The sequence below is a fragment of the Coregonus clupeaformis genome, chromosome 7 (genome assembly GCF_020615455.1).
Source record: "Coregonus clupeaformis isolate EN_2021a chromosome 7, ASM2061545v1, whole genome shotgun sequence".
NCBI lineage: Eukaryota > Metazoa > Chordata > Actinopteri > Salmoniformes > Salmonidae > Coregonus > Coregonus clupeaformis.
The window spans coordinates 42,281,776-42,305,184 of NC_059198.1; the positions used below are offsets into that span (position 1 = coordinate 42,281,776).

At 42.2% G+C, this 23,409-nt stretch overlaps 2 protein-coding genes across 2 annotated transcripts; both read left to right on the top strand.

Moving 5' to 3' along the window:
- Nucleotides 1–12,874: 12,874 nt before the first annotated feature.
- Nucleotides 12,875–18,819, top strand: LOC121569201 (E3 ubiquitin/ISG15 ligase TRIM25-like). The gene is made up of 6 exons (XM_041879960.1): nucleotides 12,875–13,484; nucleotides 14,353–14,448; nucleotides 14,687–14,920; nucleotides 15,026–15,185; nucleotides 15,286–15,447; nucleotides 17,319–18,819. Exons 1-6 carry the CDS (start codon nucleotides 12,906–12,908, stop codon nucleotides 17,843–17,845), a joined length of 1,758 nt encoding a protein of 585 aa, XP_041735894.1. The 5' UTR covers nucleotides 12,875–12,905; the 3' UTR covers nucleotides 17,846–18,819.
- A 59-nt stretch (nucleotides 18,820–18,878) lies between these two features.
- On the top strand, nucleotides 18,879–22,293 carry LOC121569202 (E3 ubiquitin/ISG15 ligase TRIM25-like). The gene is made up of 6 exons (XM_041879962.1): nucleotides 18,879–19,668; nucleotides 20,117–20,212; nucleotides 20,451–20,684; nucleotides 20,794–20,953; nucleotides 21,345–21,506; nucleotides 21,620–22,293. Exons 1-6 carry the CDS (start codon nucleotides 19,090–19,092, stop codon nucleotides 22,138–22,140), a joined length of 1,752 nt encoding a protein of 583 aa, XP_041735896.1. The 5' UTR covers nucleotides 18,879–19,089; the 3' UTR covers nucleotides 22,141–22,293.
- The last annotated feature ends 1,116 nt before the right edge of the window (nucleotides 22,294–23,409 follow it).

Below are 23,409 nucleotides of genomic sequence, written 5' to 3' on the forward strand. Positions count from 1 at the left end.
TGTCTAAATGTATTTTTCTGGTTGATGGAATACAAACTCTCTTAGCTATGTCGCGATCACTCACACGGTATTCCACGATTTGTCAATGATGATCTAATGGTAATCCTTGTTTTGGCAAACCATAAAGTTATCACTTAAGTACAAATTAGATTTGTTTCATGGTAAGTGCTGTGTTCTGCATGTAGCCACAAGGTATGGCACCACTGTGAACGTCCAAAAAGGACTTAGACAAGTTATAAATGCAACAAGTACGGATGTTGTATCATATAATAGCACTCACAGCTTTCCAAGAAAATAAAATCTGAGACATTTATGGTCTGTTTACATATACACTACCAGTCAAAAGTTTGAACACACCTACTCATTCAAGGGTTTTTCTTTATTTGTACTATTTTTTACATTGTAGAAAAATAGTGAAGACATCTAAACTATGACATAACACATATGGAATCATGTAGAAAACAAAAAAGTGTTAAACAAATCAACATATATTTGAGATTCTTCAAATAGCCACCCTTTGCCTTGATGACAGCTTTGCACACTCTTGGCATTCTCTCAACCAGCATCACCTGGAATGCTTTTCCAACAGTCTTGAAGGAGTTCCCACATATGCTGAGCACTTGCTGGCTGCTTTTCCTTCACTCTGCGGTCCGACTCATCCCAAACCATCTCAATTGGGTTGAGGTCAGGGGATTGTGGAGGCCAGGTCATCTGATGCAGCACTCCATCACTCTCCTTCTTGGTAAAATAGCCCTTACACAGCCTGGAGGTGTGTTGGGTCATTGTCCTGTTGAAAAACAAATGATAGTCCCACTAAGCCCAAACCAGATGGGATGGTGTATCGCAGCAGAATGCTGTGGTAGCCATGCTGGTTAAGTGTGCCTTGAATTCTAAATAAATCACAGACAGCGTCACCAGCAAAGCACCCCCACACCATCACACCTCCTCCATGCATTACGGTGGGAAATACACATGCGGAGATCATCCGTTCACCCACACCGCGTCTCACAAAGACACGGAGGTTGGAACCAAAAATCTCAAATTCGGACTCCAGAACAAAGGACAAATTTCCACCGGTCTAATGTCCATTGCTCGTGTTTCTTGGCCCAAGCAGGTCTCTTCTTATTATTGGTGTCCTTTAGTAGTGGTTTCTTTGCAGCAATTCAACCATGAAGGTCTGATTCACACAGTCCCCTCTGAACAGTTGATGTTGAGATGTGTCTGTTACTTGAACTCTGTGAAGCATTTATTTGGGCTGCAATTTCTGAGGCTGGTAACTCTAAATGAACTTATCCTCTGCAGCGGAGGTAACTCTGGGTCTTTGTTTAACACTTTTTTGGTTACTACATGATTCCATATGTGTTATTTCATAGTTTTGATGTCTTCACTATTATTCTACAATGTAGAAAATTGTAAAAATAAAGTAAAACCCTGGAATGAGTAGGTGTGTCCAAACTTTTGACTGGTACTGTATCTTAGAGGCTATTTATACAGACAATGTGTATAAAACCCTGTATAAGCTGTATTTATAATCATATGACAATACTTTTGGCTGACTATAATTCCTGTACACAATTTCTGATACATCACATGCCTTACTTTTATTGTCCTGCACAAGTAAAAGCAAGAAATGCATCAGGAAATGCGACCCAGAGGACTGGGTGATCTCGCTCGCCGAGGCCGACGTGAGTAAGGTCTTTAATCAGTTCAACACTCGCAAAGCCACGGGCCCGGACGGTATTCCGGGGCGCTTTGTCAGAGCATGTGCAGATCAGCTGGCAGGCATATGCGCAGTAATTTTCAACCTCTCCTTGTCCCAGTCTGTAATCCCCATGTGTCTTAAAATAACTAATTCCTGTTCTCAAATCTGTAATCATGAAGTGAATTGGAATGCCCCTATCCACATCGACAGGGCTGCAGCGGAGCAGGTTGAAAGCTTGAAGTTCCTCCGTTTCCAAATCACTAAGGACTTAAAATGGTTGACTCACACATGCACAGTCATGAAGAAGGCACGACAGGAGGTTGAAAAGGTTTGGCATGGGCCCTCAAATCCTCAAATCCACGACCGGGAGATCCATGGGACGGCGCACAATTGGCCCAGTGTCGTCCAGGTTAGGGGAGGGTTTGGCCGGCAGGGATGTTCTTGTCCCGTCGCGCAGTAGCGACCCCTGTGGTGTGCCGGGCGCAGTGCACGATGACACGGTCGCCAGGTGTACGGCTGGCTTCCGGGTTAAGCGGGCATTGTGTCAAGAAGCAGTGCGGCTTGGTTGGGTTGTGTTTCGGAGGACGCACGGCTCTCGACCTTCGCCTCTCCCGAGTCCGTAAGGGAGTTGTAGCGATGGGACAAGACTGTAACTACCAATTGGATACCATGAAAAAGGGGTAAAAATTATCAAACTAACAAAAAACTACTCCAGCCATAGACTATTTTCTCTGCTTCCGCATGGCAAGCGGTACCGGTGTATCAAATCTGACACCAACAGGTTCCTGAACAGCTTCTATCCCCAAGCCATAAGACTGCTAAATAGCTAACAGAATGGCTACACGGACTATCTGAGTTGATCCTTGCATTTGATTTATATTTTTGCACTGTCTCTATGTACACTCACAGGACTCTACACCCTCATGCACACTGACTCTCCAACACACATAACATGCACACACATTTATACTGACTCTACACATACACACACTCACATACAATCATCATTTACGCTGCTGCTATTCTGTTTATCATACATGCTGATGCCTATACATACACCCCTACACATACAATATATACAGTGCCTTGCGAAAGTATTCACCCCCCTTGGCATTTTTCCTATTTTGTTGCCTTACAACCTGGAATTAAAATGGATTTTTTTGGAGTTTGTATCATTTGATTTACACAACATGCCTACCACTTTGAAGATGCAAAATATTTTTTCTTGTGAAACAAACAAGAAATAATACCAAAAAAAACAAAGTCAATACTTTGAAGAGCCACCTTTTGCAGCAATTACAGCTGCAGTATCTTGGGGTATGTCTCTATAAGCTTGGCACATCTAGCCACTGGGATGTTTGCCCATTCTTCAAGGCAAAACTGCTCCAGCTCCTTCAAGTTGGATGGGTTCCGCTGGTGTACAGCAATCTTTAAGTCATACCACAGATTCTCAATTGGATTGAGGTCTGGGCTTTGACTAGGCCATTCCAAGACATTTAAATGTTTCCCCTTAAACCACTCGAGTGTTGCTTTAGCAGTATGCTTAGGGTCATTGTCCTGCTGGAAGGTGAACCTCCGTCTCAGTCTCAAATCTCTGGAAGACTGAAACTGTTTTCCCTCAAGCATTTCCCTGTATTTAGCGCCATCCATCATTCCTTCAATTCTGACCAGTTTCCCAGTCCCTGCCAATGAAAAACATCCACACAGCATGATGCTGCCACCACCATGCTTCACTGTGGGGATGGTGTCCTCAGGGTGATGAGAGGTGTTGGGTTTGCACCAGACATAGCATTTTCCTTGATGGCCAAAAAGCTCAATTTTAGTCTCATCTGACCAGAGTTCCTTCTTCCATATGTTTGGGGAGTCTCCCACATGGCTTTTGGCGAACACCAAATGTGTTTGCTTATTTCTTTCTTTAAGCAATGGCTTTTTTCTGGCCACTCTTCCGTAAAGCCCAGCTCTGTGGAGTGTACGGCTTAAAGTGGTCCTATGGACAGATACTCCAATCTCCGCTGTGGAGCTTTGCAGCTCCTTCAGGGTTATCTTTGGTCTCTTTGTTGCCTCACTGATTAATGCCCTCCTTGCCTGGTCCATGAGCATCGCAGTGCTAGCTGTGCCACTAGAGATCCTGGTTCGAATCTAGGCTCTGTCGTAGCTGGCTGCGACTGGGAAACCCATGGGGCGGTGCACAATTGGCCCAGCGTTGTCCAGGGTAGGGGAGGGAATGGCCGGCAGGGATGTAGCTCAGTTGGTAGAGCATGGCGTTTGTAACGCCAGGGTTGTGAGTTTGATTCCCACGGGGGGCCAGTATGAAAAATAAATTAATGTATGCACTCACTAACTGTAAGTCGCTCTGGATAAGAGCGTCTGCTAAAATGACAAAAAAAACTGTTAGTCGGGAGCTTCATGAAATGTGTATTGAAACAGACCCTGTATATAGCTTCTTACTTTCTCGTGTTTTTCTTATTTTGTTCTACTTTATGTTATTTTTAGTACTACATTGATATTGATTACTGCACTGTTGGGTTTGGAACTTGCAAAAAAGGCATTTCACTGTAGTTGTGCACGTGACATTAAAAACATGAAACTTGATTTCAGAATTAACCTGGAAGAAGCTAGGTATGAGTATTTGTAGATGAAAATGCAAAATTGCCGTACATTGATGTCGTAAATAGACAAGATATTGAGTTTCTTAAACAAAGGTGCAGATAGAGCCAGGCAATTAGAGGAGGTGGCTAGTCTTGCAAATTTCTTTCATATGATGAGTAATTTGTGTAGGTAGGAGGCAAATGTACTGGCCCAGACAATATTACAGTAAATGAGATATGGGTAAATTAAGCTATAGTATAGAGTTAGGAAGCAAGCCTGATGAACCAAACCACCAATCTTTCTGATGATACCAACAGATTTCATCACTTTGCTGCAGACAAATTGAATTTGATCTTTCCAGGATAACTTTTCATCAATTAGAACTTAAAGCAATCTAGTGGATGTGACTTGTTCTATTTCATTCCCACCAATTGAGATTCTGGCTATTTTTTCATACAATATTTCTTATTCTTACTAGTGAATACAATAAAGTTGGGTTTTTTAACATTTAAAGATAATTTGTTTATATGGAACCATTCAGACTATTTTGCCATGCCTGAGTTGGCTTCATTAATTATTGAATCAAAATTATTGTGTGATTAAAATCTAATTGGTATCAACAGCAAAGAGAATGGGAAGTACGGTAGAAGACATAGCAGCAAGGTCATTGATATAGATTAAGGATATCTTGGCCCTGGTAGATGCATAGCTATTTGCATAAGCAAATTGTTCTCTATCATAAACATAACTACAGTATATAACCAATTACATGTATAATCATGAAAAACGTAATAATGCAATTTAGAAAGTAATATTTCATGATCAACCGTGTCAAACGCTTTGGATGAATCTAAAAAGATGCCAAGAGCGTATTCATTGTTGTTAAGGGCTTTAAATATTTTATCAACAAGTTGCAAAAGAGACATATCTGTGGAGTACTTTTTACGAAAACCATATTGATTCTCATATAGAATACAGTGTTGATTTAAATGTTTAGAAAAACATGGTAGTACAGATAATGGCTGATACATTTTAAGATACTATTTGAAGAGGTAGGGTTTCAGATGTTTTCGGAAGATGGGCAGGGACTCTGCTGTCCTAGCTTCAGGGGGAAGCTGGTTCTACCATTGGGGTGTCAGGACAAAGAAGATATTGGACTGGGCTTAGCGGGAGCTGCCCTCCAGTAGGGGTGGTAGGGCCAAGAGACCTGAGGTGGCCGAACGGAGTGCTCAGGTTGGGGTGTAGGGTTTGAGCATAGCCTGAAGGTACAGTAGGGAGGGGCAGTTCCTCTTGCTGTTCCATAGGTAAGGACCATGGTCTTGTAGTGGATGCGAGCTTCGACTGGAAGCCAGTAGAGTGTGCTGAGGAGCGTGGTGACATGAGAGAACTTGGGAAGGTTGAAAACCAGGCAGGCTGCAGCGTTCTGGATAAGTTGCAGGGGTTTGATGGCACAATCGGGGAGCCCAGCCAACAGCGAGTTGCAGTAGTGCAGATGGGAGAGGACAAGTGCCTGGATTAGGACCTGCGCTGCTTCCTGTGTGAGGTAGGATCTAGGAGGATGAGAACAGAGGAGAGAGAGTCAGCTTTGGCAATGCGGAGAGCCTCCATGACACAGAGAAGAGCAGTCTCGGTTGAGTGACCCGTCTTGAAGCCTTACTGGTTAGGGTCAAGAAGATCGTTCTGAGAGATAACAAGAACGTTGATCAGAGACCGCAGAGTTATTGAGATGGGATAGTTGTAGATGCCTTTTTCTTATTCAACAGTTGATTGATGATTTTCCAAGTTGACGTTATATTATTTAAGGGTTCTTGGAATTTGTTAGTAAAATATATTTTTGGGGATATCCAAAGTAGGTGAGTAAATTTGTTCTTATACTTCTAGTAATTTTCAGAATTGAGGGGAGAAGGATTTGTGAGAAACTAGTTAATTTTTACTGAGGATTTTTTGAGACCGGTTGTAAACCAAGGTTTACAGAACCCTTCTGCTGCTCTCTTATGTGGTTTAACTAAGGGAAAGGCAGCGGTGAAATACAGAGTTGAAAGATGTGAGAAAAGTCTGGTAAGCAGACTCCACATAGGCCTGATTATATAAATATTCTCCCATGAAATATCATCAATCAATATCTTAAAGCGCTCACAATTACTTTTGTTAAATATTCTACATTTAATGCTATTAATCTTTCCCATCTGTTTATTTCCAGCTGCCAAAGAGAAGTGGAAAATTGGAAAGTGGTCAGAAATGTCAGTATAATGTATACCTGTATTAGCCACATTATTCAAAGAATTTGTAAAAATATTATCAATAAGAGTGGCAGATTAACTGGTCACTCATGAGCTTATTGATGAGGGGATACAGACAGCTGGAGTATAAAGTATTCAAAAAGTCAGATGTCAGTGAGTGGTTCTCACTTTTAAATAAGTTTGTTGTAATCACCCAATAGAAAACACATTTTATCTTCATTATTAATAACATCTAAGGTTGATGCAAGGATATCAATGAAACTACCAATGTCAGAATCGAGTGGCCAATAGATGAATCCAATTACCACTTTTTTACCCCGAAAAAATGAACAGGAGGGAATTTCTTTGAAAAGAGATTCAACATCAATGTTATCAGGTCCTCTCTTACAAAGAACTGAAAATGTTTCTGAACAAAAATGGACACTCCTCCCACTTTGGATGTTCTACAGAGGTGAACAGCGTTATAAGGAGACATGTCATAAAGCATGGATGTCTCTTCAGTCAACCATGTTTCTGAATGGGCAACAATGGAAAGCTCATGACTGAAAGAAGACAGATAACAAGGTGGTCAAGATTTTTAGGAAGACTGCAAATGTTCAAATGGAAGATAGAAGATAAGCTTGTCTTGGAATTAGATAAACTGCTATACAGGTTGTTAAATTGCTTAAGTTTATAGTAATCACAAGTGATAGACTTATTTCTGGTAAATTTCAGGAAATTTGAATCTGGATCAACACAATCATTTAATTTATCGTTTGCTTATTAATATCTAATGGGTTAAAGACCATGTTATCAGGGTTGATATCCTGCCCAACTAAGAGATACACAGTCGGAATCAACCAGAGAGTGGATCGGAAACATAGAAGTGCATGTCTCACATGTCCAATACAACCATACGTTTGTGTTAGTTTTATCAATAAGGGTGCACTTCCTATGGAATGCATATTGACACAGTCCACATATACCACTGAAGACTTCAAAGGGTTATGACATTTAGAGCAATGTGTGTTTTTGGTCATGAGGTTAGGTGAAACACAAAGTAGAGTAAATGTGTGTGTGTCAAATCAGTTGACTATAGCAGAGTCACTTGCCATAGGCCTACGAAAGGGTGGGGTGGGGGTGAACGACCAGCTGATCATACTTCAGGTATGCGATGTTGCCTTTCATTCGTTCTTCAATTAGTCGTGGCAGCAGTTCCTTTCTACATCCATCAGCTCAATAATGGAAAACCTGCAGCAAATACATGTGTTTAGGGTGGTGTGTGTGTGTGTGTGTGTGTGTGCTCCACAGGCAAGGAAGTAATCTGCCCATGCACCTGATTCTACAAAAGTATTGATTTCTATGTTTGTTTTCCAATGGTTTAATTATGGTATGAAGAACTGTGAAATATCAACAACACAAATTAAATACACCTGCTTGTTGCTCAGATACAACCAATAGAACTGACAGAAGGTCTCAACTGCCATATGTCCTGGTCAAATATGCAATGGTTGTATAACACTCAATAACAAACGACGACTGTTCTGTACCTCTTACGCTTTTAAACTTCCTAAAGTGGGCGGGCGGTCAAAAAGGTTTGATCGTATGGCTGAAAAAACTATCTGGCAATGAGTCTTGTTGGTCCTGTTTATATTTAAGTGATTAAATGATTTTGTTGGAGCACATTGATGCGTAATTATGTTGGCAAATTAGTACAATTAATCAGGAGTGCAAATGAGTTATTGATTTAGTGCTTCAAAAGGAAAACATTCCATTCCCACGTTCTAGCGAGGTAGCTATGAATCACGACGAAATGACCACCTTGTTTAACTTATTTTCCCATACTAATTCAGAATCAATTGAGGCATTATATAATCATTTACTCACCCTTACAAAAAAAGATTGCAGTTTTGAAACTGCAGTAAAAGTGCAGTAACTGCAGTCGACTGTGGTATTTTGGACGCAGTAATTGCAGAATAACTGCAGTATACTGCAGTTGAACTGCAGCTACACTGCAAAATTACTGCAGTAAAAAAGAACATTTTTGGACGCAGTATTTGCAGTTATACTGCACTCTGACTGAAATATTTTTTCGTAAGGACATACATAACTTATATCAGGCCTCACCGAGACAAAGTCAATCCTCGGGTATGAATCTTTGCTTCAATGATGACAAATGTGCATTGCTTTATTGAATATTGATTGATACTGTATATCAGTCACACAACTCTTATGATAATATCCATATTAAAATATCATTGCAATATGCACAGGTTCATCATGTGAGATTTTAATTTCTTATCAGGGTTTCTTGTTCCTCTATATAGGCACATTGTAGGAGGTGATGAAATCTGAAATCTGTTTTACATTACATTTAGGATGTTACGTACAGTGGGGAAAAAAAGTATTTAGTCAGCCACCAATTGTACAAGTTCTCCCACTTAAGAATATGAGAGAGGCCTGTAATTTTCATCATAGGTACACGTCAACTATGACAGACAAAATTAGAAAAAAAATCCAGAAAATCACATTGTAGGATTTTTAATGAATTTATTTGCAAATTATTGTGGAAAATAAGTATTTGGTCACACAGGTGTCTTTTATACTGATAACAAGTTCAAACAGGTGCCATTAATACAGGTAACGAGTGGAGGACAGAGGAACCTCTTAAAGAAGAAGTTACAGGTCTGTGAGAGCCAGAAATCTTGCTTGTTTGTAGGTGACCAAATACTTATTTTCCACCATAATTTGCAAATAAATTCATTAAAAATCCTACAATGTGATTTTCTGGATTTTTTTTCCTCAATTTGTCTGTCATAGTTGACGTGTACCTATGATGAAAATTACAGGCCTCATGTTTTTAAGTGGGAGAATGTCGTGTATGAAGATTATGACTATTCTAGAGGGACAAAGGAAAGATGTTTATCTTAGTTCAAATGTAGCAGTTGTAGGGTGACGCCCCAGGGGGGATAGGTGATTGGACGAAAGAGGGAGCAACCCATTTTCTGCCATTGTTTATAAGTATGAGCTAGACAAAGAGGGGGCAGAAGCATTCAGATTATTTTGGGACGGTGCTTCTCCAGACACCGCGGGTCTGTAACTTATGCTGTAAACTTGTGATATGAATAAAAGCTTCTAACCGAGGTGCAGCCTAAGCGGACTCTTGTTTGACAGCAATAACCACCAACAGCCGACGGGACACGACAAGAACTTGCACAATTGGTGGCTGACTAAATACTTTTTTCCCCCACTGTAAGTGACATCATCATCATGGGACTGACACACATAACTGTGAGAGGCATTATCATTGACGAGACATGGCAGTGTGGATTGGATTCAACAACTGAGCTTTGACGATTGCAACATCTCAGTGCTGGAGAAAAATGATATTCTCCATCAACGTGCTGAGGGGTAAAGCAGAAAACTATAAATGCTTTAGTGCCATCTAGTGGTGTATCTGGGTGGCACAGGTGGAATTCACAGCTAAAACTGTCCCAACCAACAAACAGTTACAAAGAAAAGTCAGGGGCCATGGATCCTAGTAATTGTATGAAATGTTAATGTATATAGCATTTGTAGATAATTATACTTTATTTGGATGGGAGTGATCGTCATGAAGAGAAGCATCATTAAACAATGCAGATGGTTTGTGTCCTCACATTCTCAATTATGTAAATATTTGAATCAATTCCAATCAAGTCTTGGGCGTCTAGATTTTTCTCCCTAAAATCACATTCTGATGCCTTCATCTCTCACCTAGATCATTGTGACAGATATCTGCATGAATGAGCCTCAAGATGGCATGGGCCAGAATTAATTTAATTGCTCACTGAACAAAACTAAAAAAACTTTTTTTTAAAGGCAAGTACTGGGAGTCCGTTTTCATCTAGCCACCAAGCTCATCATCTCTGTTATGCTATGGTAACCACATCATTATGCCCAGACACTCTTGCACTTCTAAATGATTTACTTCGCCCACATATGCAAAAAAAAAAAAAAAAGGTAATCTTCTGTAAGATCCATGAAGAGCAAATAAGGATAGAATCAAATTGAATCTAATTTAACAAAGACTATACATTTATCTTTCACACTTTATCACACACATGTTTGTATGCTCACACACACACACACACACACACCTTGCCCTCATGTACATTCATGCGCACACTCCATACACACATCCTTAAATACAGTTCTGTCCTTGACAGGGTCACAGACAGCTCAACTTGTTCTCTCCCTTTCCTATTTCTCACCCCATGGTTTAATGTTATATATGCGCTCTATATTCGGGCCAACACTGGAATTTCAATCAAGCCCGCTGCTAACAGACTAAGTCATACCTCCACGGCAAATGCCTGTGAATCTTAAGTGTGGCCCCGGACAGCGCCACTGAGCATGATGAATGGCCCTGTGCTGCACTGCGTTCCGCTGCTGTCACAGTTTGCCAGTTGGATGGTTCGCCTGATGGACGTAATTGGAATGGACAAAGTCTGGATGGTGGCTGTTTGTTACACATAGGCGCGCACATTTACAGAGACTTAAACGTTCCTTGTCTGTCACGAATGTTGATACAATTATATTTGAACTTACTCTGCCAATTGTCCGTGGGGTTGGTCCTTCAGTGGGTCGAAATTTGAGACAAAATATCCCCATGAAAGTATTATTTAACCGACTTTAAAACGCGGGTCTCTGTATGTGGCAATCAAGACGTGTTTGCTCCTGACCTAAGGCACGTGCATAAGACGGTAGGACATGCATTCTGACAGACGTCTTGCAGGTGTTTACATGGTTTTGCGCATGTGCCAGGTAATAGAAATGTCAATGCGGTACCAGCATTCTAAAAACTTTCTTTTTTCAAAATTCGACCCACTGAAGAATTAACCACACAGACAACCGGTAGGGTATGTTCAAATGTAAATTTATTCAACATTCTGGCTTGTAAGGAAACATTCCACGTTTTTCCACTGCTTAGTTTCATGCTGTATACCAGATGCTGGTTTCACAGGCTGATTCATCAGCCGACACAACTGTTGGTTAAGTGTTAGAACATATTCTACTCACACACTCTTCTCTTCAGGGGTTCTGGATGCAGGATAAACACAAAATTGATTACAGCATGCGCTACTGCCTACTGTCAATGCTGGTGAGCATCAATCACGTATTAAGAGGATCTTCCCATGTCTTCAAAGAGGAAGATAACAAAGCCAGACACTGTCCTTATGCGAGCATCAATACAGAACTTACTACGATGAGATTGTTTGCTCTGCTGTGCTTCTTTCATGGTCAGGCTGTGACCACGTACAGTACTGTGTCTCATTTGAAATATTTACAACTCCCTTCATATTCAAAGTCATTAATACAGAATTGTTCATTCCCATCCTTGTTAGCCACTGTGCTCATAAATATGCTGAGTTTGTTCCAAGCTGTGAAAATACATCCTGTTGTTATTCACCACCTCTCCAGCCTTTACACTTGTTACAAGAGCGAACTGCAATCCCCTGTGGAGAGGAACTGTTGGTTCATGGCCGTTGGTTTGCAAGAGAGGAGCTATACTATTTGCAGACATATCTGCATGTCATCAGTTAGGTAGTTGTATTCGCAAGTCAATAGGCTACGTTTTACAACTTTCCCACACAATATTTATATGTTATAATGTTGCCACAGTGTTGTGTTGGCAACAACCATAATTGAACAAATAATTGCTTGTGTACCACAGTATATGGAGTTTAGGGTTTTGCCCATTTCTCCAGTGTTTGCATGCCTCCCTCCTTTCTCCTAGCCTGGGTACCAGTTTGTCTGGATTTCAGGCTACCTTTCTCCACCCTCTTATCTTCTAACTAACCCGTTTGACAGGATCAGCTGAGCAAGGCACTGTACAGAATCACTGATCTACAAATCATGTTGCATCCCAAATAACTACTCATTATGTTCTCACAGCACCTTGCTCACACGTATCCCCTGGAACACACTGTAAGTCTATGACCATGGAGGATTGCCACTGTTGCCAAGTGAAATGGGAGCCCAGGACTCCAGTTCACATATTCTAAAATCTCCCCCTGATTTTCCATCCTGCCGCCTTGTGAATTTGTCGGCCTGAATTCTCCCTTTATCATCCATATTATCTTCCTCAATAAATATTTTAATAACTATGGACTTGGAGGTGTTGTCTGTGTTTAGTGAATTGTCCACTGGGGAGTGTACAGTATTGCATGGCACACATCTGTACCATAAATGGAACTTCCACAAGTACCTCTGTCCAATCACAATCCTCTTCCTGGTCTCTGTCTAATGCCACATAACCTTGCCACATCACCTTCCCACTTATAAGCACAAACTCCTTGAGAAATGATCATCTCTAATACTCTGCTGCTCAGTCTGTTAGTGTGTGCACCGCAATGGCAGCAGCCATGGATTCCATCAGTTGTTCAATATGTCTGGATCTATTGAAGGATCCGGTGACTATTCCCTGTGGACACAGCTACTGTATGGGTTGTATTAAGGACTGCTGGGATCAGGATGATCTGAAGGGTGTCCTGATCAGCTGCCCTCAGTGCAGACAGACCTTCATCCCAAGGCCTGTTCTGAAGAAAAGCACCATGCTAGCAGAATTGGTGGAGAATCTGAAGAAGACAGGACTCCAAGCTGCTACCCCTGGTCACCATTATGCTGGACCTGGAGATGTGGTGTGTGATGTCTGCACTGGGAGAAAACTAAAAGCTGTCAAGTCCTGTCTGGTGTGTCTAGCCTCTTACTGTGAGCCTCACCTCCAGCCTCACTATGAATCTCCTACCTTTAAGAAACACAAGCTGGTCAAAGCCTCCACACAACTAGAGGAGAAGATCTGCTCTCGTCATGACAAACTGGTGGAGATTTACTGCCGTACCGATCAGAAGTTTATCTGTTATCTGTGTACAATGGATGAACATAAAGGCCATGATACAGTCTCAGCTGAATCAGAAAGGACTGAGAGACAGGTAAGGACAAAAACTCTGTAATAGTTGTTCATTCACAGTATCAATGTGAGAATACTATTAATTACAGAATATGAGTCACTGCACATATTTCTGTATGAAATTGAAAAGGAAGTTAATCAACACCCAATAACCTAAAGCTGGCAGGTAGCCTAGCGGTTAAGACCGTTGGGCCAGTAATTGAAAGGTCTCTGGTTTGAATCCCTGAATTTACTAGGTGGAAAAATGTGCTGTTCTGCCCTTGAGCAAGGCAGTTAACATCCAACAACTGCCCTGTGGATGTTGATAAGGCAGGATTTTCCAAACTCGTTCGAGGGGCCACCCCTGGGTGTACGTTTCTGCCCTAGGACTACACAGCTGATTCAAATAACCAACTCATCATCAAGCTTTGATTATTTAAATCATCTGTGTGGTGCTAGGGGAAAAAAAAAAAACGTGCACCAAGGGGGGGCCCCAGGACCGAGTTTGGGAAATCCTGGATTAAGGCAGCCCCCCACACCTCTCTGATTCAGAGGGGTTAGGTTAAATGCGGAAAACACATATCGGTTGAATGCATTCAATTTTGTGAATTCCCTTTCCCTTCCCACATGCATGTAACAGAGGTGGTTCGATTACAACACTCACATGATGTGTAACCTTGACTGAGACATGAGGAGTTGCATTGGCTCCCTGAGCTAATGCCTAGGCTTTGGGTTAATGCGCTTTTTTGGCACGCAGGAGACCTGGGATAGCAAATGATTGGTCATGCACATACAGACACACGTGACTTTTCATAAGGCATGGACTTTGACCTATCATAAAGTTTGATCTGTTCTCAGTAAGACAGTCACTTGTACACATGAACAATGTACTGACATTTGTTTTTTCCCAGAGGCAGCTGGGAGAGAAAAAGAAGGAATCCAAACAGAGAATCCAGAAGAGACAGAAAGAGATGCAGGAGGTGAGACAGGCTGTGAAATCACTCAAGGTGAGTGTTGTTGACCATTTACATGTATTTACTTGGCAGATAGTCCTCTCTAAAGTAACTTACTTCTCCTAAAGTAAACTACAGTAAAACTGAAGCCAGTAAGGAACCCAGTGCTAGGCCATGTTCCAATCCCACTGAGCCCCACTGTGGAGAACAGGTTGTCTGGGGTTCTGGTGAGAGCTGAGTGAATGGGCTGGTTGATATGAAACCCCTCCTCTCTTTCTGTGTTTCCTAACAGTGCTCTGCACATGCAGCAGTGGAGGACAGTGAGAGGATCTTTACTGAGCTGATCCGCTCCATTGAGAGAAAGTGCTCTGAGGTGAAAGAGCTGATCAGAGCCCAGGAGAAGGCTGAAGTGAGTCGAGCTAAAGGACTACTGAAGCAACTGGACCAGGAGATGGCTGAGCTGAGGAGGAGAGAGGCTGAGTTGGAGCAGCTCTCACACACAGAAGACAACATCCAATTCCTCCAGGTGATATCAGGGTCTCTCTGTCCCCAGCATCAGTTGTTACTGCTGAAAGTGAAATGTTTGTATTTCTCAACAATAATCTGTTCTCTGTTTTTTATGTCTCTGTAGAGTTTCCAGTCTCTCTGTGTCCCTCCTCGATCTGAAGACTTACCCTGCATCACTGTCAACCAACACGTCACCTTTCAGGATGTAAGGGAATCAGTCTTTGAGCTGAAAAGCCAAGTAGGAAAAATCTGCTCTGGGGAAATTGCCAAGATCTCTGTAAAAGGTAGGTAACCTAGGCAACTACTGAGCCCTTTGACTTTCTGTAATGTTTTTGAAATTATCAGTATTGAAACAATGATATTTCATTTCCTATGGTTCCATAGTGACAAAAGTCCACATTGTTCCACCTTCTGAGCCCCGTTGTGTTCTGTCATTTGGCACAACTCAGTCTGGACTGTCAGTTGGAGGACTAGCATCACATGGGAATGACACCACCTGTCAGAAGACAAGGCCTGAACCTAAGACCAGAGAAGAGTTATTAGAATGTGAGTAAAGAATATACCCCAGCTAGTACATAACGCTCGGAGAACCATATGTTTCTTAGAGCTTTGTGAGAGCGTGGTTGTCCTATGGTTATTTTGCATTCAATCTTTCCTCAGCATTCTGGGAATGGTACAGGATACCCAGCTAGCACATAACGTTCTAAGTTCTAACCATGTTTCTTAGGATGGAATTTCAGTACTTCAGCGTAAGGTTTTCTACGTTTCCTCATTCTTAAAAAAAAAAGAAACGGTACAGGTTACCTTCAAACAAGTCCTGTGACACTTGTGGGGGTTGTAGAGCAAGTTAGATTGTAGCCCAAATGGTTCGGATACTATCAAACAGAAGTTGGCACATCGACATTTTACATAAAAACCGCAAAGAAACATTAGTAATGTTCAAAGAACATTCTAAGAGTGTTATTTAAAAACATGCATTCCGTTCTCAGCGTCAACAAAACTCTATCCTCTATCTTGTTAAGTGTGTTTAGGTGTGTCGGCCGCGTCCACTAATTGGCCACACCTGATCTTAATGAGTGCTCGACAGCTAGCACATTTGGTTCCTTTGAAGTTGTGGGAACATACGTTTTTGGTTTCCCATTGGTTCTCGAAACGAAGCCATACGTTTCCTGACCGGTAAAACAACATTTTTTAAATGTTCTGAGAACCGAAGTGAAATGTCTGTTCTGGGAACGTAAATTACTAGGTTGCAGGAGGTTCTGAGAATGTTTTACTATGGTTCCCTGAAATTTCTCCTGGGAGGTTTTATTAACGTTCTGAGAACAGAAATTATAGGTTTTTTGAAGGTAATTAAATAACATTCTGAGAACATGTTTCAATAAGACTTTAATAACACTGCTAGCTTAGTTTGGGTTAACTGTTTAGAACTCAAAGCACAGATAGAACACCCTGGAAAGTAATTTGCTTAGGCATTAATCATGCATTTATTTTTCTATTGTGGCATGGCATCAGTGAGCTTTGAACCTATGATCTTCTGTTCTCTTTCCATGGAATTAGTCCACTTCGCCACCAGGATGGAGCTAGCGTTTATTTATACAAACCTGTTCATTTTAGTCTATTCAAACAGACCTTATTTCAAAATAAACAAGCACTCATTAAGATCAGGTGTGGCCACCCAGGTGGCAGCACGCATCTTTGCTTGCCTGGCAGATATCTCAGCTTGGATGTCGGCCCGCAACCTCAAGCTCAACCCCGACAAGACGGAGCTGCTCTTTCTCCCGGGGAAGGCTTGCCCACTCCAAGACCTCTCCATCATGGTTGACAACTCCACAGTGTCCCCCTCCCAGAGTGCAAAGAACATTTGCGTGACCCTGGACAACACCATGTTGTTCTCTGCAAACATCAAAGCAGTGACTCGCTCCTGCTGGTTCATGCTCTACAACATCAGTAGAGTATGACCCTACCTCACACAGGAAATGGCGCAGGTCCTAATCCAGGCACTTTTCATCTCCCGTCTGGACTACTGCAACTCGCTATTGGCTGGGCTCCCCGCTTGTGCCATCAAACCCCTGCAACTTATCCAGAACACTGTAGCCCGCCTGGTGTTCAACCTTCCCAAGTTCTCCGATGACACCCCACTCCTCCGCACACTCCACTGTTTTCCAGTTGAAGATCGCATCCACTACAAGACCATGGTGCTTGCCTATGGAGCAGCAAGAGGAACTGCCCCTCCCTACCTTCCGGCTATGATAATACTAAAAACGTACGTTCACACAACTTCCAAGGAACCAAATGTGCTAGCTGGGACTGTACAATGCAGATGAATATACTACACACACACACACACACACACACACACACACACACACCTGGATGCACACATACATTTCACCTGTTTTTTTTGTCTTCATCCTCAGATTCCTGCCAGCTCACATTGGATCCCAACACAGCATTTAAAATGCTGTGTCTGTCTGAGGGGAACAGAAAGGTGACACGGCGTTATAAGGACCAGCTTTATCCTGCCCATTCAGACAGGTTTACCACCTACCCCCAGGTGTTGTGTGGAGAGGGTCTCTCTGGAGCCTGCTACTGGGAGGTAGAGTGGAGCGGAGACTGGGTTGATATAGCTGTCTCATATAAAGGGATCAGCAGGAGAGGACCTGATGAGGGTTTGTTTAGAAGCAGTAAACAGGCCTGGTGTTTGGAGTGTGATGCTTCTGGTTGCTCTTTCTATCACAATGATAAACAGACTGTCATACCTGTCTGCTGTTCCACCAGAGTAGGTGTGTACCTGGACCACAGTGCAGGAGCTCTGTCTTTCTACAGCATCTCTGACACAATGACCCTCCTCTGCAGAGTCCAAACCACTTTCACTCAGCCCCTCTATCCTGGGTTCACAGTCTCTAGAACTGTGAATATACTGAAACAACCAAGATTATTATAGTAAACGAAAACTGAAACGAAAATGAAAACAAATCTTGAAAAAACAATTTAGTCAACTGAAATAAAATAACTAACAACCCTGTTTGAAAAACTAAAACTATACTGAAACTATTATCTTTGACTCCAAAATGAACTAAAATAAAATAAAACCATTATGAACTATGTTCAGTTTTAGTTTATTTTTCAAAACTTTGGGCAAATATCTAATGGGATTTTCAACTGGGTTTTGAAGCTTTTAGGGAGTTTTCTTGCTACTGAATCTGGTGGGTAAATGCTACCAGGAGAAGCCGATGTTTCAAATAGGGCTAGCTTGTGGATCACTATCACAAGGGACGGACTTAGTGATTTGGAGGCCACAGGCAGATGCCAGTCTGAACCCGCCCTCCCCCTTGAACGAAGCAGAATGAAAAGGCTAACTGAAAACCCTTGAAATGCCCTTCATTAGTAAAGGTCTTTGCATCACCACCTAGAGCGGTGGGCAATCATTTTGTCTCGAGGTGCACATCTGGATAAAAAAATTCAACGGAGGGCCGCACAGACTTTTTTTGGGACCAATTTGTTTGTCAAAAGCAATTTGCGGCCCAGAAAAAGGGTAGTTATTTGAAAATGGGAACATTATAGTTTCTACATACTTTCTATCTGGTTTTAGTTACAGTGCCTTCATCTTCTAACTAACCCGTTTGACAGGATCAGCTGAGCAAGGCACTGTACAGAATCACTGATCTACAAATCATATTCCTACCCATATAACTACTCATTATTTTCTCGCAGCACCTTGCTCAGACCTATCCCCTGGAACACACTGTAAGTCTATGACCATGGAGGATTGCCACTGTTGCCAAGTGAAATGGGAACCCAGGACTCCAGTTCACATAATCCAGGTCTCCACCTGATCTCCCATTATACTGCCTACAGACTTTGTTCTCCTGAATCGTCACTTTAATCTTCCTCAATAAATCTGGTTATAACTATGTACTTGGAGGTGTGGTGGTCTGTATCTAGTGAATTGTCATTTGGGGAGTATAGAGTGTTGCAAGGCACACATACTATAAATAAAACTTCCTTAACCACCTCTGTCCAATCACAACCCTCTTCCTGGTCTCTGTCCAACACAACACTGTGTACAGGAAAAGAGTACACACACACATACAACCAGACCAGGAATGTTCCCACTCAAAAGCACAAACAATTTCAGAGAAACGAAAGTAGTGTCAATCGGCTCAGTCTGTTAGTGTGTGCACCACAATGTCAGCAGCCATGGATTCCATCAGTTGTTCAATATGTCTGGATCTACTGAAGGATCCGGTGACTATTCCCTGTGGACACAGCTACTGTATGGGTTGCATTAAGGACCGCTGGAATCAGGATGATCTGAAGGGTGTCCTGATCAGCTGCCCCCAGTGCAGACAGAACTTCAACACCTGGCCTGTTCTGAAGAAAACCACCATGCTAGCAGAATTGGTGGAGAATCTGAAGAAGACAGGACTCCAAGCTGCTACCCCTGCTCACCATTATGCTGGACCTGGAGATGTGGTGTGTGATGTCTGCACTGGGAGAAAACTAAAAGCTGTCAAGTCCTGTCTGGTGTGTCTAGCCTCTTACTGTGAGCCTCACCTCCAGCCTCACTATCAATCTCCTGCCTTTAAGAAGCACAAGCTGGTCAAAGCCTCCACACAACTAGAGGAGAAGATCTGCTCTCGTCATGACAAACTGGTGGAGATTTACTGCCGAACCGATCAGAAGTTTATCTGTTATCTGTGTACAATGGATGAACATAAAGGCCACGATACAGTCTCAGCTGAATCAGAAAGGACTGAGAGACAGGTAAGAACAATCTATAATTGCAGCTCATTCAGAGTATCACTGTGAAAATACCATTAATTGCTGAATATTAGTCACTACTGTACAACATAGCTTTGAAAAGGAAGTCAGACAACATCCAATAATCTAGCTGTGCTAATATACACCCTCATGTGATGTTACCTTTACTGAGACCTGAAGAGTTGCATTGGCTCTTTCAGCTAATGCCTAGGCTTTGGCTTAGCGGGCTAATGAGCTTTTCTGGCACGCAGGAGATCTGGGATCGAACCCGATCGGTCGCACCCATACAGACTCACACAGACACGTGCATGCCTTTTCCTCCATAATGCATAGACTTTGACCTATCATAAAGTTTGATCTAGACTTGACCTGTCATAAAGTTTGATCTGTTCTCAGTAAGACAGAATCACTTGTACAAATGAACCATGGAATTACATGTGTTTTCCTGCAGAGTCAGGTGGGGGAAAAACAACAAAAATCCAAACAAAGAATCCAGGATAAAGAGAATGAGATGCAAGAGGTGAGACAGGCTGTGTATTCACTCAAGGTGAGTGTTGTTGGTAATTTACATGTATTTACTTAGCAGTTAGCCCTCTCAAAAATAACTTACTTCTCCTAAACTAAACTGCAGTAAAACTGGAACCAGTGAGGAACCCAGTGCTGGGCCATGTTCCAATCCTATTGAGCCCCACTGAAGGGAACGGGCTTTCTGTGGTTCTGTTGAGAGCTGAGTGAATGGACTGGTTAAAATGCAACCCCTCCTCTCTTTCAATTTGTCCTAACAGAGCTCTGCAGAGGCAGCAGTGAAGAACAGTGAGAGGATCTTTACTGAACTGATCCGCTCCATTGAGAGAAGGCGCTCTGAGGTGAAAGATTTGATCAGAACCCAGGAGAAGGCTGAAGTGAGTCGAGCTGAAGGACTGCTGAAGCAACTGGACCAGGAGATGGCTGAGCTGAGGAGGAGAGATACTGAGCTGGAGAAGCTCTCACACACAGAAGACAACATCCAATTCCTCCAGGTGATATCAATGGCTCTATGTCCCCAGCATCAGGTGTTACTGCTGAAAGTGACATTTTTTACTTTCCCAGCAATAATATTTTTCCTGTTTTTATTTAATGTATCTGTAGAGTTTCCAGTCTCTCTGTGTCCCTCTTGGATCTAAGGCCTTACCCAGCATCACTTTCAATCAACACGTCACCTTTGAGGATATAAGGAAATCAATCTCTGGGCTGAAATGTAAAGTTGAAAAGATCTGTTCTGGAGAAATTGCCAACATCTCTGTAAAAAGTAGGTAACATACAGTATTAGAACAGTATATACGATACAAGTTAGGGCTCGATTCAATCCATAGAGCAGATAATATGCGTTGTAGCGCGGATTATATTTAAAGGTCATTTCCGATTGAGCCGACACATGCAGCGTTTACCGTGAATACAGTCTCCACAAACGCGGTACCATTGCCTTTAAAGACCAATCGCGCTACAACGCAGATCTTCCACACTACTGATTGAATCGAGACCCTAATCTGCCATAAAGTATGTTCAGTAGGTGAATTTTATGGTTGAATGTTTGTTTTCAATGGAGAACCTTTTTCAGTTACTTATTCCTTTGGCTTTCTGTAACGTTTATGTCATGATCAGTGTGGACAAGTGATATTTGATTTCCTGTGTCTCCATAGTGACAAAAGTCCACATTGTTCCACCTTCTGAGCCCCGTTGTGTTCTGTCATTTGGCACAACTCAGTCTGGACTGTCAGTTGGAGAACTAGCATTACATGGGAATGACACCACCTTTCAGAAGACGAGGGCTGAACCCAAGACCAGAGAGGAGTTCTTGGAATGTGAGTAAAGCACATACTGTACAATGCACTTGAATATACTACACACACACACAAATACACACACACCTGGATGCACACATACATTTCACCTGTTGTTGTGTCTTCATCCTCAGATTCCTGCCAGCTCACATTGGATCCCAACACAGCACATAAAATGCTGTGTCTGTCTGAGGGGAACAGAAAGGTGACACGGAGTAATTACGACCAGCTTTATCCTGACCATCCAGACAGATTTACCACCTACGTCCAGGTGTTGTGTAGAGAGGGTCTGTCTGGAGCCTGCTACTGGGAGGTAGAGTGGAGCGGGGTGGAGGTTTATATAGCTGTCTCATATAAAGGGATCAGCAGGAGAGGACAAAATGAGTGGTTTAGAAGCAGTAATCAGGCCTGGTGTTTGGAGTGTGGTGTCTCAAGCTGCTCCTTCTATCACAATGATAAACAGACTGACATACCTGTCCCCCGCTCCACCAGAGTAGTAGGAGTGTACTTGGACCACAAGGCAGGAACTCTGTCCTTCTACAATGTCTTTGACAATATGACCCTTCTCCACAGAGTCCAGACCAGTTTCACTCAGCCCCTTTATCCTGGGTTCTATGTCACTACGTATCTCAAGATACTGACACCGACACAGTGATTAACTTGAACGAGTTACAGTCATACAGTTAGAATACAGAAAAGGGTCAGAAAAGGGACCGGAAAGATCCATATTGTAAGGTTTTAACTTAAAATCATTGCATCAAGTGGTTAATAAATATTACCAAGTTTAAATAAATGTGTACATAAATTATCCAGATTCTATTGTCCTTGTGTGTTGTATAAAACTCCGCTTCCACCAGTCAGCATGAGCCCTCTACCAGGGAGGAAAACAGGCAGGTACAATATGTCATATAAATACCTTGTTTTTATACAGGGGCATGTATTCATGGACGCTAAGGGAAGCCAGGCTTCCCCAAATATTTTAAATAATTTATCTTTCTTCTCTCTCTGTGTTTTAATAAATTTCCGTAAATTCGCAAGGGGCTGAATCTCACCGGAGAAATCATCTGAGCAAGGGAAACAGTGCCCATCTGTCTCAGTATGTGTAAGCCAAAAGAGTATAACATGTTGTCACCGTAGCATTTGATTGATTGATGCCAGAAAACATTTGGCCTTCCTTGATAAAAAAATATATTAAAAAATTAGCCAATCAGCGTTGCGCTGAGCTCAACTCTTGGTCGTCCTGGTGCAGTAAAACGCCCCCCAAGGGAGGGCAGTTTGGATTTGACTTCACACCAATCAAATCACTTTCAAAGCAAAATGGCATTTTCAGAAAATCGTGTCTGTTTCTGGTCTGCTTGTGTTGATGTCCTGCAGTAGCTAGCTTGCTAAATCGGCCCTTTCCTAAGCCATGGATGGAGATGGGGATTTGGAATTGTGGTTTTGACTTAATTCTCTGTACAGGCAAATTATTATGATCTAACCATAAATGAATAGGTTGTGCCACTGGCCTTTATAGCTAGGTAGCCTATGACAACAAAAACAAAGTGTACTGTATGACAGAGCCACAGACCGTTTTGCCAACATGAAAGAGAGGAGGATGGCACTGGCTTTCAACTAGTCTACAAGAAGGGTGAACACACTGTCAGAATGCGACGGTGAAATGCGGTAGGCGAAGTCAAACGCAGGACACAGAGCTTACTGGAAACGTACTTTACTTGAAAGTAACCGGAGAAGAAAACAATCTCCAACAAGGAGGAAAAACAACCCGCACACGAACACTGCCGATGACGAATACAATAACACACAACACACAATGAACGACAAGAGGGTTAAATAGGGAATACAATACAACGTAATGAGAAACAGGTGTACACAATCAGGACAAAACAAGTCAAACACCGAAACATAGATCGGTGGCAGCTAG

Coding starts and splice junctions, on each gene's coding strand:
- LOC121569202 (XM_041879962.1), top strand. CDS start 19,090: ATGTCAGCAGCCATGGATTCCATCAGTTGTTCAATATGTCTGGATCTA. Junction 19,669..20,116: donor CAGAAAGGACTGAGAGACAG/GTAAGAACAATC, acceptor GTTTTCCTGCAG/AGTCAGGTGGGGGAAAAACA. Junction 20,685..20,793: donor ACAACATCCAATTCCTCCAG/GTGATATCAATG, acceptor ATGTATCTGTAG/AGTTTCCAGTCTCTCTGTGT.
- LOC121569201 (XM_041879960.1), top strand. CDS start 12,906: ATGGCAGCAGCCATGGATTCCATCAGTTGTTCAATATGTCTGGATCTA. Junction 14,921..15,025: donor ACAACATCCAATTCCTCCAG/GTGATATCAGGG, acceptor ATGTCTCTGTAG/AGTTTCCAGTCTCTCTGTGT. Junction 15,448..17,318: donor CAGAGAAGAGTTATTAGAAT/GTGAGTAAAGAA, acceptor CTTCATCCTCAG/ATTCCTGCCAGCTCACATTG.